The sequence below is a fragment of the Marmota flaviventris genome, chromosome 11 (assembly GCF_047511675.1).
Source record: "Marmota flaviventris isolate mMarFla1 chromosome 11, mMarFla1.hap1, whole genome shotgun sequence".
Classification (NCBI taxonomy): Eukaryota; Metazoa; Chordata; class Mammalia; order Rodentia; family Sciuridae; genus Marmota; species Marmota flaviventris.
In genome coordinates, this window is record NC_092508.1 from 25,982,601 (window position 1) to 25,999,204 (window position 16,604).

At 32.9% G+C, this 16,604-nt stretch overlaps 1 protein-coding gene across 4 annotated transcripts in view; it reads left to right on the plus strand.

The window, feature by feature from the left end:
- The window catches only part of Kansl1l (KAT8 regulatory NSL complex subunit 1 like), a 132,038-nt gene that overhangs the window by 64,179 nt on the left and 51,255 nt on the right, over positions 1–16,604 (plus strand). For 3 of the 4 annotated variants that reach the window (XM_027941646.2, XM_071618843.1, XM_071618844.1), the window contains exon 6: positions 14,473–14,677. In XM_027941646.2, the coding sequence (XP_027797447.1) occupies positions 14,473–14,677 (205 nt within the window). The remainder of the gene's footprint in view (positions 1–14,472; positions 14,678–16,604) is intronic. The other variant, XM_071618845.1, reaches the window with a different exon arrangement.

The window sequence follows — 16,604 nt, forward strand, 5'->3', positions numbered from 1 at the left end:
TGAATCACAGAAAGAGAACAATCTTTGAATGGTTGTAAGGGCCAGATAAGATTTTTTAAAAATCTGGCCAGGCATAGCACATGATTATAGTAGTGATTCTGGAGGCTGAGGCAAGAGAATTGCAAGTTCAAGCGAGCCTTAGCAACTTAGTAAGAACATGTCTCAAAAAAAAAAAAAGGACTGGGTATGTATTTCAGTGATAAATTACCCTTGGGTTCAATCCCCAGTACCAAAACAAGATAAAATAGAAGTGATTTTATTTTGTGAATGTTTTATTTGTTTATTATCTGTCTTCCTGGACTCAAATATAATAACCTTTATGAGAGTGGGGATTTTTTTGTTCTAACACATTAAACTATTATTTATATTGGCACCCGAAACAGTAACAGACATATTACGTACATGAACAATTATTAAATGAATATCTGTGTTAGTCAGCTTTCTATCACTATAACAAAATACCTGAGGTAATCAACTATAAAGAGAAGAGTTTTATTTTGGCTCACTGTTTTGGCATTCCAATCTCTGATCAGTTGTTCCCCTTGGTTTTGGGTCTGTAGCAAGGCAGTATATCTGGTAGGAGCATATGGAGGATCAAAGTAGTTTACTTCATCAGAAGTCAGGGAACAGAGAGGAAGAAGCGGGCAGGGTCTCACAGTTCCCTTTGAGGAATACCTACAATGCCTAAAGGACCTCTCAGTAGGTCCCACCTCTTAAAGGTTCTACCACCTCCCACTTGTGCCACCTTGGGGATTAAGCCTTTAATACATGGATTTGGGGGAACTTTTAAGATCCAAGCTGTAGCAATGTACTGTGTCATGTCTTGCAGATAATTGGAATTCATAAAAAATATTTTGCACTTACTTGTTTTTACTCACTGATGATCAGATTGTTATTTTAGTCATCGTTCTAATAACTGCCTCCTGCAGTTTTGCTTCTCTTCATTTAATTTACCCTGGATTAGAAAATCAGATAACCAAAGTGGTAGAAATATCTATATAGTAATAAAAGACTTTTATATTGAGAAAGCACTTTAAAAATAACAGGAGTGAATTTTCATGTATGGACTTATCAAGATCTCTTTTGGTTATTTATTTGTAATTTTAGCCATTTTCTGTGTATTTGAGTTGGCAGATAAGAAACCTCATAAGTCAAATGTTTTAGTTTTAATAAAGCACATTCATTCTAACTTTATATCACATTATAGGATTTGTATATATTATTAGAAGAAATTTAAAGTTGGGTACTGATTCTGTGTGCTAATTTTCTGGACCATCTAGAACTTATTATTTGTTATAATTAAAAAAATACTTAAGATCTTTTTGTAATATACTGTTTATCTGTTCTCTCACTACCTTTGAAATAATTTCACCTAGTTAATCATTTTCTGGGGTTACTGTTTGCATACTTGTTATTCATTGATTCCTAAGCCTCCCATCTCCTTTTTAATGGCAGTACCTAGCAGAAAAATGTTATAGACTTGGTTTTTTTTAAGTTTTGTAAATCTTGGCAGCAGATTTTGTAATGAGTCACTAGACACTGAGCAACTAAAATTGAGTTTTCAAACAAATGAGGCATTACATTCTATCAGCATAGAGATAGTTATTCTGACATGAAGATAAAATATTGTAAATGGATTCTTGTTTACCCCATGGGGCATTAGCTCTTAGAAAGTGAATTTCTACTTGAAATAATGTCTGGATTTTTGTTGTTTTTGTCTTAATGAGTCCTAGAATGTGCTATGAAATTAAATTCCAATGAATCATTGCCATACTATTTATTTTCACTAATGGTAATTATCTCACATGAAATGCAACCAGTCTAATTGGATATCATAATAGAAAAACTACAGTTAAACTGTCAGACTAATCACATATAAAGCGATTCTTTTACCCTTAGAATAGTTTTAATAGTCACTTCTCAATTATTAAAACAAATGGTTTTGCTAGGAATATATTCCAATGTTTTCAATGTAATTTGGATTCCTATGAATGACATTAATTATTATATTAGCTCAATATATGACATCAGTAGGGAAATGAAACTTCCCTGGCTGTGTTTTTAAAGTAATGCCAGTAGTAATTTTATTTTTGGTAAAATTCTTACTTTCCCGTCTTAGCTCTAATAATGTATGTTTAAAACATAATATTATTTGTGGGAAATGTTTTAATAAATTGTGGTTCAACCACTGGATGAAATATCATGTAACTGTTAACAAATTATGTGGATAGAATATTTGTAATCAAATGGGAACATGTTTATTTTGGAATATTAAGTAGGAAAATTCAGGTTCCAATATTATAGTACAATGTGATTGAAAGGAAAGCGGGTAAGCAAGAAATGAAAGACAGAAATCAGGTAGAGATACGAGTTTATTTGTCAGAGCTGACAAATAAAGGCACATCTCTCCATAGATGGAGAAAGGCGAAACATGGTTGGGGTTTGAGACTTTTATGGGCCAGGATCAGGGATCAAAGCTGGGTAGGTCCTAATACAGGTGGTTAAGGGTGGGGTTGGTATGAGGGAGTGGTGACAGGCCTCTGAGAGGGAAAGAATGCAGGTGGTGAAGGGTTGGGTTGGTATGAGGGAGTGGTGAGCCCTTCTCACCACTTGGGCAGGAAAGGGAAATTTTTCTTAAAATGGCACCTGTCCCTTAAGATGGCTGCCAGATGCTAAGCAAGGACTTTAGAGTCATTTCTTAGAAATATATTTGAAGGATATAAATCAAGATTTTAAATCAAGCTTCTGCTAAGAAGGTAGGATTTTGAAAAATACTTTAGCTTTTATTTTTTTCCAATTTTTTATATTTCCAAATTTTCCTTAAAATGAAAAATTTTAATTATTCTGGGAATGACCCAAATCAAATAGAAATGTCTGACATACTGAGTTTCAATTATCATGTAGAAAAGTATGGCTATCATAGTTGCTTCCTGATTTCTTTGCCTTTTAAAAGTCCCACTTGAAGATAAGAAAGAGATAGAGGTGAGAGTGCAAGTAGCACTGTAATAATCAGTTTCTTTTTCTCTCTAGTTTTTATTATGGAAATATTTAGACAAGTATAAAGCATAGTAAAATTAATCTACCTATTCCCAGATTTAACAATTCTCAAGATTTTGCAAACTCTTTTCAGTGATTTCTCTTCCTGACATGGCTTTTTTCACCCTAGGAATCTTGTAAAGCAAATTTTAGTGATTATTGTTGTAACTGTGAAGAGTTTTGTATATTCACTTGATGAGCCTTTTTAAAAACATCTACTACTTTATTATCACATTTAATACTATTTATCATAATTTGTTTACTATCATGTAATGCTCTAGCCACATTTAATTTTCTATAATTGTCCTCAGAATCATCTTTTATCTTTAATTTATTAGAATCCAAACAAAATACATAAATTATGTTGGTTATTATGTCTCCTCACTCTTTTTTATTCTCAGAAACTATTTTTAAAATGACCTAGAGATCCTGATACAAAACAAGAGTATATTTTTAAAATAATACTTTTTGTTTTATTATAAAAATAGCATTTTTTTTCCTATGAAAACTGGAAAATTTGAAATTACTAAGAAGAAATCATTTATATCGCTTAGGGTATATTTATGTCACCTTTTTTAGATATTATTTTCATAGTTGAGATGTATTAATAGTTTTATATCTTAGTGGACATTATATCTTAAACATAACATTCTTTCAATTTTAGAGATTATTAAGGCATAACTTAAGTTTTTAGAGCCTATCTTATTTATTTATTATTTATTTTTATTTTTTGGTACTGAGGATTAAACACAGGGACACTTAACCAATAAGACACATCTTCAGCCATTTTTTTTAAATTATTTTTTAAATTTTGAGATAGTGTCTTGCCAAATTGCTTAGGGTGGTTCCTAAGTGATTGAAGCTGGCCTTGAACTTGCTGTCCTCCTGCCTCAGCTTCCAAATTGATGGGATTACAGCGGGTCTGCACTGTATCTAATGTAGAATATATTTTTACAATGTACTTCAGTACTTTCTTATTGCTGAAGTTGAAGAGACTTATATTTTGGAGAAAGGGGTGTAGTTCCTTTACTTTAATACCAGAGTGGAGAAATGGTTCAGGCCCTATTTTCTCTCTACTAGGTAATGGATATCTGAATCTTGATCTTTTGGTCATTTGAGAGGGTTTATTTTTGTCAGTTGGAAGACAAGTCAGGTCCTTATTTTACATTTGCTTTTTAAAGATTTGTTTACTGCCGTCCTGAATGCCATTTGGATATCAGAGTATGTGATGTATTCATATCAAGGGAAAAAAAGTGGTAGTAAATTCAACTATTGGAAGGATTTGGGGCAGTAGGAAAGTGGGGAAAATTTGCTATCTTCTTAAGCTACTATAGGTTGAAACAAGTTGAATTCATGAAAGAATTCCAAATAATTAAAAAATTAGGACTTTAAATAGAGATCCCAAGGCATTCAAAATCTGATTCTTAGGTGTGCATGTTTATGGATGTATTAATTTCCTAGGGATGCTATAAGAAATTACCACCAACTATATGGCTTAAAATAGCATTCTTTTATAGTTCTAGAGGCTGGAAGTTAAAAATCAAGGTATCAGGCTAGTACCTGATGCTTCCTGTGAAGTTTCTAGGGAAGAATACTTTCTTACCTCTTCCTAGCTTCTGTTAGTTTCAGGAAGCCCTTGCCTTTTGCTTCTGGAATATAAACACATAATTCCAAACTCTGCCTCTCCCTGTCTCCCTGTTTCTGTGTGATTGGATTTAGGGATTCATGACATTCAGTGTGTCTTCATCTTAACCAATAATATAGGTGAAGACTCTATTTATAACTTAAGTTCTGATTGTGGAGGTTTAGATAGAACTGAACATTAGGGAGACACTATTCAACCCAATGCAGCAAGTGTGGGTGTCTGCATATATTTGGGGGGTGGAATTCGAAGGTTATCATAATCTCTTTGAGAAGGCACATTCCATTTCTCTTTGCTAATGTTTATTTCTGCTTTTTCCTAAGTGTGTTTAATATGTAAACAGTGTTAATATGGGTGAAATGTTAAAAAAAAAAAACACTGGATTAACACAACACTTTAAAATTTTGTGTTGAATATTATTTTCTGCACTTCCTTAAACTTAATTTCCTTGGATACACAGTGTATTTTAAGGCAAAGAGCTGCATATATGGGTCATATAGGGGCAGGAAAGGAGGAATGAGATTTGTTATTGTAGTATGTTCTTATATTGGCCTGTCTTTCATAGCTCTGAAAATAGTCATTGTTCTGGTACACGAGGGTAATACGTTATGACCTTCTTACCTCAAGTACTGTCTTTTGAGGATATCTTAAGGATACTGGTGGTTTAGACTGTTATGGTTCTTATTTTTCTATGAATGACAGTGAACATTGAATGTGGCTTAATACATGTCTTAGTGTCCAAAATTCCAAAGGCATTTTTTATCATATATTGTTAAATATTTCAAAGCAGTCATCTACAATGATGTAATATTTCTGATTGCTCTAGAAATGCATCCTTACAAAATGAGCATTAAAACATTAAAAATGGAATATGTAACCATCTTTCTCAATAATAGGGTTCTGTGTTTTTTAGACATTCAAAATAAGAAAAAATAACTATAAATTGCCTATTTAATTATTTTGCCTTCTCCTTCCTGACTGCTTTTTATCTTCTCTTAGAATTTACCGTAGCTAAGGAAGCAAGTAGACAGGTGTGTACCAGTGGATTTTCATGTTCATCTAAAATGTTTCCTTTTTTTAATTAAAAAAAGTTATCCACCCTAACGAAACAATATATAAAAATACAAGAACTTGTATATACATGCTTTATGAAAAAATTTTCCAAGTTTTAATTTAGTAAAAATATATAAAGAACCCAATATGGTGGCACATGCCTGTAATCCTAGTGACTCTGGAGGCAATAAGATAAGGCAAGAGGATGAAACAGGAGAATCACAAGTTCGAGGCCAATTTACCAAGACCCTGTCTCAAAAAAAGTAGAAAGGGCTAGGAATGGAGTTAAGTGGTAGCATGCCCTGGGTTCCCCTGCCCTGGGCTCCCCTGCCCCCACCCTCCCCCCCAAAAAAAAATTAGGAGGAAATTTCGGAGAGTATATAAAATACTGTGAAAAATAATCTTTATGGATTATCTGTTATTTATACTGAGACATAAAAGAAGTAACTTCATGACCTCTTTGCTATGCTTTTATGCTTCTAGCATTTTAAATTTGTAACTAGACTCAAAATCTTGTTATTTACTAAAAGTATTTGAGAAGAGCATTTTTAAGGTTTATCCCAATCCTTCTAAAAATACAACTTGTCTTAGGTGAAATATTATTAAATAGTTGAATAATTTGCCATGAGTAATTTTAGATAGCTTTCATGTGGTTTATTTTTTAAAATAGATTAGACTATTTCTCCACATCCATCTGCCATTAACAGCACCATCAAGATTATACCAAGAAGTTAGCTACTATATGTCCCCATATTCTCATATCCTTAGGTTGTTTTAGTTATTAAAATTTTAAGTACATAACATTTGTAGAACATTCATCTTTGTAGTGATTTATCAAAAACATTTGGGAAAATATTAATTGACTTATTCCTAGACCTTAGGTTCCTAATCAGAGTACAGGAATACATTGAAGGAGTCATGGATATTTCCCAATTGTAGAGCAGTTTTTTAGTATATGCAAGGCCTTGTGACCCATTCCTACCACCACCAAAAAACAAAGTAAAACAAAATTTCACATGATTTTACTATAGCTGTCTGTTATCATCCATAAATATCTTAATTGCTAAGATTTCTAGAATTATAATAACTCATAATTTCAGAAGGTCTTTAAATAAATATCGGAGAAATGAAACTGTGTTAATAAAATGGGAACACATAACTTTATGATTTGATAAAGCTTTTCATCATTTTGTTTTTAAAAATTAAAAAATTGCGAATCGACCTTTTCAACAATAAATAAATAAATAAATAAATAAATAAATAAATAAAAATTAAAAAATATTTTAAGCTTGATTCTCATGTCTTGCTCTTTTACAAATCAAAACATAAATTGATGACACATAATATATCATCATATTTTACTATCAAAAAATAACTTTGGTAAACCAAAGTGTAGGGATTTAGAATGGAATTCAAGGCACTATAATACATTGTCTTTTTTAATATATAAACATGTTTCTTACCTTTTTAAAATCTCTCTTGTAGCCTTCTGTTTACAGCTTTATTTGGCTTTTAGGCTAAAATATTCAATATTCAAATACCAAACTAATTGGTATAGGATGTATTATGCATGTACTATAATTACAAACTTGACAACATATCATATGCATTTCTCCATTCATTCAATGTGTAATTATTGAGCATTTGCAGTATGCAAGGCACAGTATCAAGAACTTCATATACAGGGGTAAACAAAATAGACATAACCTTTGTACTATCCAAGAATCTAGAGAGAAAAGTAGACATTAATCAGATAATCATAGAAATAAAAATAAAATTATCACCATGAAAAATGATATGAAGGAAAGGTTGATAGTGCTCACATCTCAGAAATCATAAGATCTGACCTGGTCTTTGAAAGGATACTATTCACAGGTTGAAAGACTTCCCTGAGGAACTGACTGGAACTGTGCCAAATGATTATTAGAAATTATGGAGGTAAAGGAAGATAAGTTCCAGGAAGCAAGAATAATATATACATAGGTCTTGTACTATAAAGAATGTTAGTATTTTAAATGAAAGGAGATAATGTGATTGGAACATGTTGCAAGGAGGCATGTGATACAGGATGGGGCAAGAGAGCATACTATAGCAGGGGTGAGATCTATTAGGGCGTTTTAAAATATAAGTCTTTCAGGGGCAGTGGGAATAGGAAAAATTTTAAGCAGTGTGGGAGTTGGGAAGAGAAGTGTATCCCAGGATCAAGTTAGTTTTAAGAAAAACTGGTATAGGAGGGTTCTAGGTGAGGGGAGACCAACCAGCATAGCTTGGATTAGGAAGTTAGCAGTGGGAATCTTCAATTATTTAATTCATTTTCAAAGAATTTATGTCATGTGCCTACAACACAAAAGATGGAGGCTATCACTTGGGAAATTGTATTCTTTAGCTTCCAGATAGAAAGATAAAGGTGGGGGGTGGGGGCAACTTATTGTCTTACCAGATACTACTCCACTTGTAATCTTGCTATTTTAAAAAGTCCATTTATTTGTCCATTATTATTGATAATTGTTTTCATAATGATTATATGACAATATTTGGCTGTACCATTATATCCTCAGATTTTGTGGTTTCATAGTTAAACCTCAAACTCAGTGGGAATACTAAGTCTTCTCCATTACTAAAATGTTCTTTCCTCCTGTTTCTTCTCCTTTTTTCCATTTTTAAAAGAATGTTGTGTGATGATGCTGTCTTTTTTTATTAGAGTGTTATATTTATACATAGTAGTTGTGTTCATCTTGACAAATTCATATATGCATGGAACTTATTTCATTTCACATCTGAATTGTGTTGCTATAAACATTAAGGTGGCTATATTGCTAGAGTATGCTGATTTTAGTTCTTTTGGATAAATACCAAAGAGTGGGTTAGTTGGATCATTTGGTGGTTCCATTCCAGTTTTATCAGCAGTCTCTATATTGCTTTCCAAAATGGTTGTACTAGTTTGTAGACTCACCAGCAATGTACAAATGTACTTTTCCCCCAACATCCTTGCCAGCATTTATTATTGTTTGTGTGGTTGATAATTGGCCTTGTAACTAGAGTGAGTTTAAATCATACTGTAGTTTTGATTTGCATTTCTCTGATTGTTAGAGGTGTTAACATTTTTCCATATAATTTTGGCCATTTTTCTTTCTTCTTTTGAGAAATGCCTGTTTAGTTCTTTTACCCACTTATTCATTGGATGATTGTTAGCTTTTTTTTTTTTTCCTGGTGTTAAGTTTGTTTGAGTTCTTTATATATTCTATATATTAACTCACGGTCAGAGAAGGAACTGGCAAAGATTTTCTCCCATTCTGTAGGCTCCCTCTTCATTCTCTTAATCATTTCCTTTGCTGTGAAGAGTTTTTTTTAATATTACAACATCCACTTATTGATTCTTGAGGTTTAGGGGTCTTGTTGAGGAAGTCGGTGCCAGCACCAGTATGATGAAGTGCTGACCCTTTATTTCCTTCTAGCAGTTGCAATATTTCTGATATAATTCTTAAGTGTGGGATCCTTTTTGTTTTGACTTATGTGGAGGGTGAGAGATAGGGATCCAGTTTCATTCTTGTACATGTGATGCTCCAGTTTAGTCAGTACAATGCGCTTAAAAGACTATCTTTTCTCAAACAAATATTTTTTGGCACCTTTGTCAGGTATCAGACATTTGTATGTATGTGGGTTTGTCTTTATGTCTTCTATTCTGTTCCATTGGTCTTCATGCCTATTTTGATGCTGATATCATGATGTTTTTGTTAGTATAGCTCTGTAGTATAATTTCAGGTATTGTGATGCCTCCTGTATCACTCATCATAGTATTGCTTTGGCTATTCTGCATCTCTTATTCTTCCAAATTAACTTAAGGATTGATTTTTCTAAGTCTATGAAGAATGTTAATATATACTGTATAACATTATATATAATGTTAATATATACTGTAATATATTGTATTTATTTATTTATTGAGATTATTGTGAATGGGATGGTTTTCTGATTTCTTCTTTAGCAGCATCACTATTGAAGTATAGAAAAACAGATTTGTGTGCCTTGATCTTGTATCTTGTTCCTAGGCTGAATTCAGTTATCAGTCTAGAAGTCTTCTGGTGGACTTTTTTTAGATCTTCTAGATATAAGATGATGTCATCAGCAAACAGATCGTTTGCTTTCTTTTTTTTTTCCTATTTATATCCCTTTAATTTATTTCTCTTGCCTGATTTCTCTGGATAGTGTTTTCAGAACTATATTAAATAGAAGTGGTAAGAGTGGACATCCTTGCCTTGTTTCTTATTTTAGAGGAAATGCTTTCAATTTTTCTCTATTCAGTATGACATTGGTTTTGGGTTTGTCATAGATTGCCTCTATAATATTGAAGTAATTTCCTTTTATCCCTAGCTTCTCTAGCATTTTTAATATGAATGGGTGTTGGATTTTATCAAAGGCCTTTTCTGCATCTGTGAGATGATCACATGATTCTTGTCTTAATTCTGTTTGAATGGTGAATTAGATTTGTTGATTTTCATATGTTGAACCAATCTTTCATCCCAGGCATGAAACCAACTTGGTCATGCTGTTTTATTTTCTTGATGAGTTTTTGAATGTGGTTTGCTAATATTTTATTAAGAATTTTTGTATTAGGGATATTGATGTTATCAGGTATATTGCTCTGTATTTCCTTTCCTTGATGTGTCTTTGTCTGGTTTTGGTGACAGGGTTATACTGGTTTCATAGAATATATTTGGAAGTGTTCCTTCTCTTTCAGTTTCATGGAATAATTTGAGAAAGACCATGTTCGTTCTTTTTTAAAGGTCTGGTGACTCAGTTGAGAATCCTTCTGGTCCTGGGCTTTTCTTTGTTGGAAGGTTTTTAATTGCTGTTTCAATTTCATTACTTGATATTGCTGTACTTAGATTTTCTATATCTTATTCTGTGTATGTCTACTAGGTTCAATTTGGGCATATCATCTGTGTCTAAAAATTTGTGTCTTCTAAATTTTGCAGTTTATTGGGATATAAAATTTCAATGTAATTCTAGTGATCCTCTAGATTTCAGAAGTGTCTATAGTAATCTCTCCTTTTTCATCTTTAATTTTGTTGATTTAGGTCTTCTTTCTCTTTTCTTCTGGTTAGTTTGGCTAAGGGTTTATCAATCTTAATTTTCTTTTCAAAGAACAAACCCTTCATTGCATTGATCCTGTATGTTGTTTTTATTTTTTATTCTCAATTTCATTAATTTGGTCTCTGATTTTATTTGGAATTAGTTTGTTCTTTTTCTAAGTCCTCGAGGTACAGCATAAACTTGTTTATTTGGGGTTTCTATTTTTTATGATGGGGGCACTCAATGCTATAAATTTTCCCTAGAACTGATTTCATGGGCTGGGATTATGGCTCAGTGGTAAAGCATGTGTGAGACACTGGGTTCAATTCTCAGCACTGCATATAAATAAATAAAAATTTCATTGACAACTAAAAATAAAAATAAAAAAGAATTGTTTTCATATTGTCCCAAAGATTTTGATGTTATATCTCTGTTCTCATTTGTTTCAAAGAATTTGATTTCTTCTCTCATTTCTTCTTTAATAAATTCTTCATTTGAAAGAGTATTGTTCAATCTTCATGTGTTTTTGTAGTTTCTATTATTTTTCTTGCTGTTGATTTCAAGTTTCATTCCATTATGATCTGATAGTGTGCATGGGATTATATCAGGATTTTTTGTTTTGTTTTTGTATTTGCTAGGACTTACATTGTGACCTAGAATATGGTCTGTTTTGGAAGGGTTTCCATGAACTGCTGAGAAGAAGGTAAATTCAGCCGTTTTGGGGGTGAAATATTCTGTGTATGTCTACTAGGTCCATTTGATTTATAGCATTATTTAGGTTGGAAATATCTATACTGATTTTTAAGTTTTGATGACCTATCTGTTGGTGATAAGGGTGTATTGAAACCACCCAGTATTTTATTGGGATTTATTGGAGATTTAATGTCAAGGAGTATATTATTTTTAATGTAATTGTGTGCACTGATATTTGGGCCATATATATTTACTATTATTATATGTTCTTGTTGGATTGTTCCCTTTACTAGGATGTAGAGGTACATTTTGTCCCTTCTGTTTCATTAAAAAAGATATTTTTTTAGTTGTAGATGGACACAATATATATTATTTATTTGTTTATTTATGTGGTGCTAAGGATTGAAAGCAGTACTTCACATGTAGCCACGGTATTGCTGTGCTACAGCCCCCACCCTTCTGATTCATCTTTGCTTGAAATCTTCTTTGTCATATGAGATAGCTACTCCTGTTTGTTTTTAGACTCTATTTGCATGAAAAAAATTCCTTTTTACATTTAACCTGTGTTAAATGTAAATGTAACCTAGGAGATGGGTCTCTTGTCAACAGCATATAGTTGGATCTCATGTTTTCATCTGTTCTTCTGTTTGAGTCAGCTTTCTTGCTGCTGTGAGCAAAAGACCTGAAAAGAACAATTAAAGTAGGAAAAGTTTATTTGGCGGCTCATGGTTTCAGAGGTTCCAGTTCATAGATGGCTGACTCCATTGCTCTGTACTAGGAGGGAGATAGAACATTGCAGAAGAGTGAGGTAAAGGACATGGTACCAGGAAGCAGAATGAGAGAGACAGAGAGAGTGAGAGAGCTCTGGAATCTCAGCTGACAAAATATATACTCCAAAGGCTTGACCCCCAATGACCCAACTGCTCTAGCCACACCCTGCTTGCTTATATTTATCACCCAGTTAATCCATACCAGGGGATTAATTTACTAATGAGAGTAAGATGCTCATAACCCTCTCACACATGAGCTTTTGGGGACACCTTATATCTAAAACATAACATCTGCTAATCTATGTCTTTGAATTTGGGGGTTGAGACCATTTATATTCAGTGTTAATGTGGATATTTGTTTCTGGTTTCCAGCCATTTTGATTTTTTGCTATTTTTAAATCTGCTTTGATTCTCATAATTGAATTATTCTTCTGTTGATCTTCTTCTATTTAGCAGCTTTGGGATTTGTTTTTGGGTTCCTCTTTGTAAACTTTATCTATGAGTATTATTTGTAATGCTGTCTTGGTGGTCATAAAGTCTTTAATTTTATCCTTGTCATTGAAAAGGTCGGGCGAATGTGGGAGGAAAAGACCACCAAGAGACCTTCTCATGTAACAGCAAAGGGTTTATTGGGGGTCCAGCATGCTGGGGCTCAAAGCTCACTTCAGAAGAGCAGAGAACAAAGAGCCCCGAGAACCACTTGAGCAGAGTTTATATACATTCTTTAGAGAGGGCAGGGGCTTTACATACGTCATAGCCTCCTTTAGCAAATCATCATATACCGTGGGAAAATCAAATAACAACTCTAAAACATGATTAGCACATTCATTGGCGGGACCAGGTCGGGTGGGGGTGATTGGTTAGTACTAAGATAGGTATATATTTAAACTGATTGGTTGAAGCCCTGAGATGTGTACGTGCTGAGCTGCAGGGTTTCTGGGAAGGGGTGATTTAGTAACTAAGTGGTCAGGGGAAGATTTCGACACACATGTAACAGGCAGTTCCGGGAATTGTCTTAACTGCCACAGGAATTTCAGGCTCTGAGTGCAGCTTGGAAACTTTACAAAACCTGGTCCTTTACATTTTAACTTCAATTTCTTTTATCCTTTCAGTAGTACCCAAAAGGCTTACTTTATATGTAATGTACTAGTTTGAATGAAGTTAAATACCTAAATGTTAATTAATATTAAAAAGTAATTATGAAGTTAATATGCTTATTTTCATGGTAACTTGCATGATCATTTCATTCTTCTTATTTTTTTTGGTTCTGGAGATGGAACCGAGGAGTGTTATATCTCTGAGCTACATCCCCAACCCTTTTTATTTTATTATTTGAGACAGGGTCTGGCCAAGTTGGCAAGGCTGTCCTTAAATTTGTGATCTTCTTGCCTTAGCCTCTCAAGTTGCTGGGATTACAGGTGTGAGCCACTGTGCCTGACCTGTATCATCAGAATTTTTTAAGAATTCCTAAAATATAGTAGGATTACAGCTGTGTTTCAGGATTCACTGAAATAGTATACAGTGCTTATTTCAGAGCCACTAATGATGCAGTGATGAGAATTTAGCAGGTTTTAAGCCTTTAATCCTATGTAATTTTTTGTTTCACTAACACAAACCATGAAGGCACCCTTATTTCTGGTTTCCCATTACTATGTAAAGCATTTTTGAATTTTGTCATTTACCCATAGTCTAATAGAATATTTTATATCAATCATAAATTATTCAAAACAAGTAATACTGCTATAGAAAAACTATGTCTTATGTTTACCCTCTACCAATTCTACTTGAACCAAATAGCATTTTTAGAATATATATGTTGATTAGCAGGATCCCATATAGCAGGTTCACATATAGAACATATAAAAAATATTTTTTATGTAAATAGTTACAGCTCTGTACAATGTGTGGATTATTGATGTATAACAAGCATTGATATAATACTATAGAACTTGTATTTTCTAACTTTGGCAGTATTTGTTTTTTGCAGGAGAAGATAGAAGTAGAAATTATTTTTACAACTTGAATATGTAAAATTGCCCAATTGATATAATTTTTTCACTATCACTACAAAATTGGCTAAAATTAATGCTCTTCTATCATAATGGACCAAGGCAATTTACATTTAGTTTTCTTTGTCTTTTTGTTTGTTTTGTTTTATTTCCCTTCTTACTACCCACCCCCTCCAATTATTTCATGACATTTCAGTGCTTCAGAGAATTTAGATGAGCTCTCTTCCTCCAGTAGCTGGTTACTTAATCAGAAGCACAGTAAGAAAAGGAGAAAAGACAGGACAAGATTGAAATCTCCATCCTTGGCTATCATGAGTACAGCAGCCCGAACAAGGCCACTTCAGAGTTTCCACAAACGAAAACTCTACAGATTGAGCCCCACTTTTTATTGGACTCCACAGGTAAGGCCACCTTTGGGAAAAAAAACAAAAACATGAACAAAGATTTCAGCTGTCAAGTATATTTCACCCACAAGGGGATGTGGATTGTACATAGATATTTAAAATAATAACATGTAGAAAACTTATAAATGGCATGATAGATATTGATAATATGAGTGGTAATTGTTTAAACATAGCAGTATACTCTGAAATTTCTCAAATCTCTAGGTTTTGTCATTGTTGTTATTTTAGTGTTGGGGATTGTACCCAGTGCTCTTACATGTGTCCTGCCTGTCACTGAGCTGTACCCCAGCCCACCCACACCCCCAATCCTGGATGCCCCTGAATTTAGTTTTTGTGATATTGGGAAATTACCTAGGGGTGCTTTACCACTGAGCTATATTCCCAGCCCTGTTAATTTATTTATTTTGAGACAGGGTCTTTCTAGGTTGTCAGAGACCACCTTAAATTTCTGATCCTCCTGACTCAGCCTCCTCAGTAGCCAGGATTATATGCTTATTACAGTTAGGCCCAGATCCTGACCCCTGCCCCTGTTAAAAACAAACAAACAAACAAAAAAAACCCCTGTTTTTATTTTGCTTAAACTAACTTGAAAGAAAATTAAAATGTATTTAGTAAGGGCAATATGAAAAGAGAAATGTACTTACATATTCATCTTAGGAAAATTTGTTCAGATGAAGAAAAGAGCACATCTGTGAGTTACTTTGGCAGAAATGATATTGATCTCCTTTTTAGGATTGGTATTTGTTAATCCTGGTGACCATTTTTTTCCTTCCTCTGGAAAGTTAGCACTAGAATTTTAGATTTTCATGCTTATACTTTATGTAATAAAAATATGCTTTATTAAAAGTATTCATTTGAAAAATCACATCTTTTTATCTATAAAAAAATGATGAAGCAGTTCATTTAGTGCTCCTCTAACTAGGCTGTCAAGGACAAAATAAGCTGTCTCTAGTTCTTGTGGTGTGACCTGCTTTCTTTCCCCTACTCTTTCAGATTTATTCCCTCTCTTCCACTATCCCTATCTTCCTTCCTTTCACCATTGCTCTCTTCCTTTTTATTTTTTGGTCTTGGGGATAGAACTTAGAGCCTTGTGCATGCTAGGCATAGATTTCTTAATAACATATCAAAGAAAGAAATTCTCCTTGATGCTATCATTTAGTATTAGTTCTGATTATTATTTCATTAACTATTTTAAATATATTTGCATAACAATAAAGATGTGCCATTTCATTAGGAATGAATTTTAAGCTTTGTTTTACTAAGCTCCAATTATAAATAGGAATGTGGATTCAGAAAAATTGATTTTATTAAAAGACATCTTTTTTACCATTAGTAAATGAGATATTATCAGACTTTACCAACCTGAAAATATTTTTAAATAATTGTTTTATTTCAAGTTTTTGCATATTAAATCATATTATTAAATATTTTTATATAAAGTTGCTGCAAACAACAGATAAGTAACATTTTTGAAATGTGATTTTTAGAATTGTCTAAAGTACTTTACCTATAAATATGCTATTATATTCTGACTGGAAGAAAGCTGCATAAATAATTTAGGTGGTTTGCCAGAAGTCATTAAAATAATTAATGTGTGCTATGATCATGTAAAATATTGGCCTGGGAAAGTGTGATCAATTTTAAAACTATAAGCAAACAAAGGAAGAAACAAGTTGTAGGGTTATTTATTTTTCCTAGCAACGTACATAGTTTACTGCATTCCCATCACTATGCTGAGTTTTAATCATCAAATGTATTTAACTATGAGGTACTATTAATCCCACCTTCACATGCAAAAATTTAGGTTCAGGAAAATTAAGTAACTTACATATAAAGTCACACAGCTAGCAAGCAATTAAATCTGACTTCAAAGCCCATGTTCTTACCCATTATATTGATAAGAACAAAGATAAGGCTAGACTTG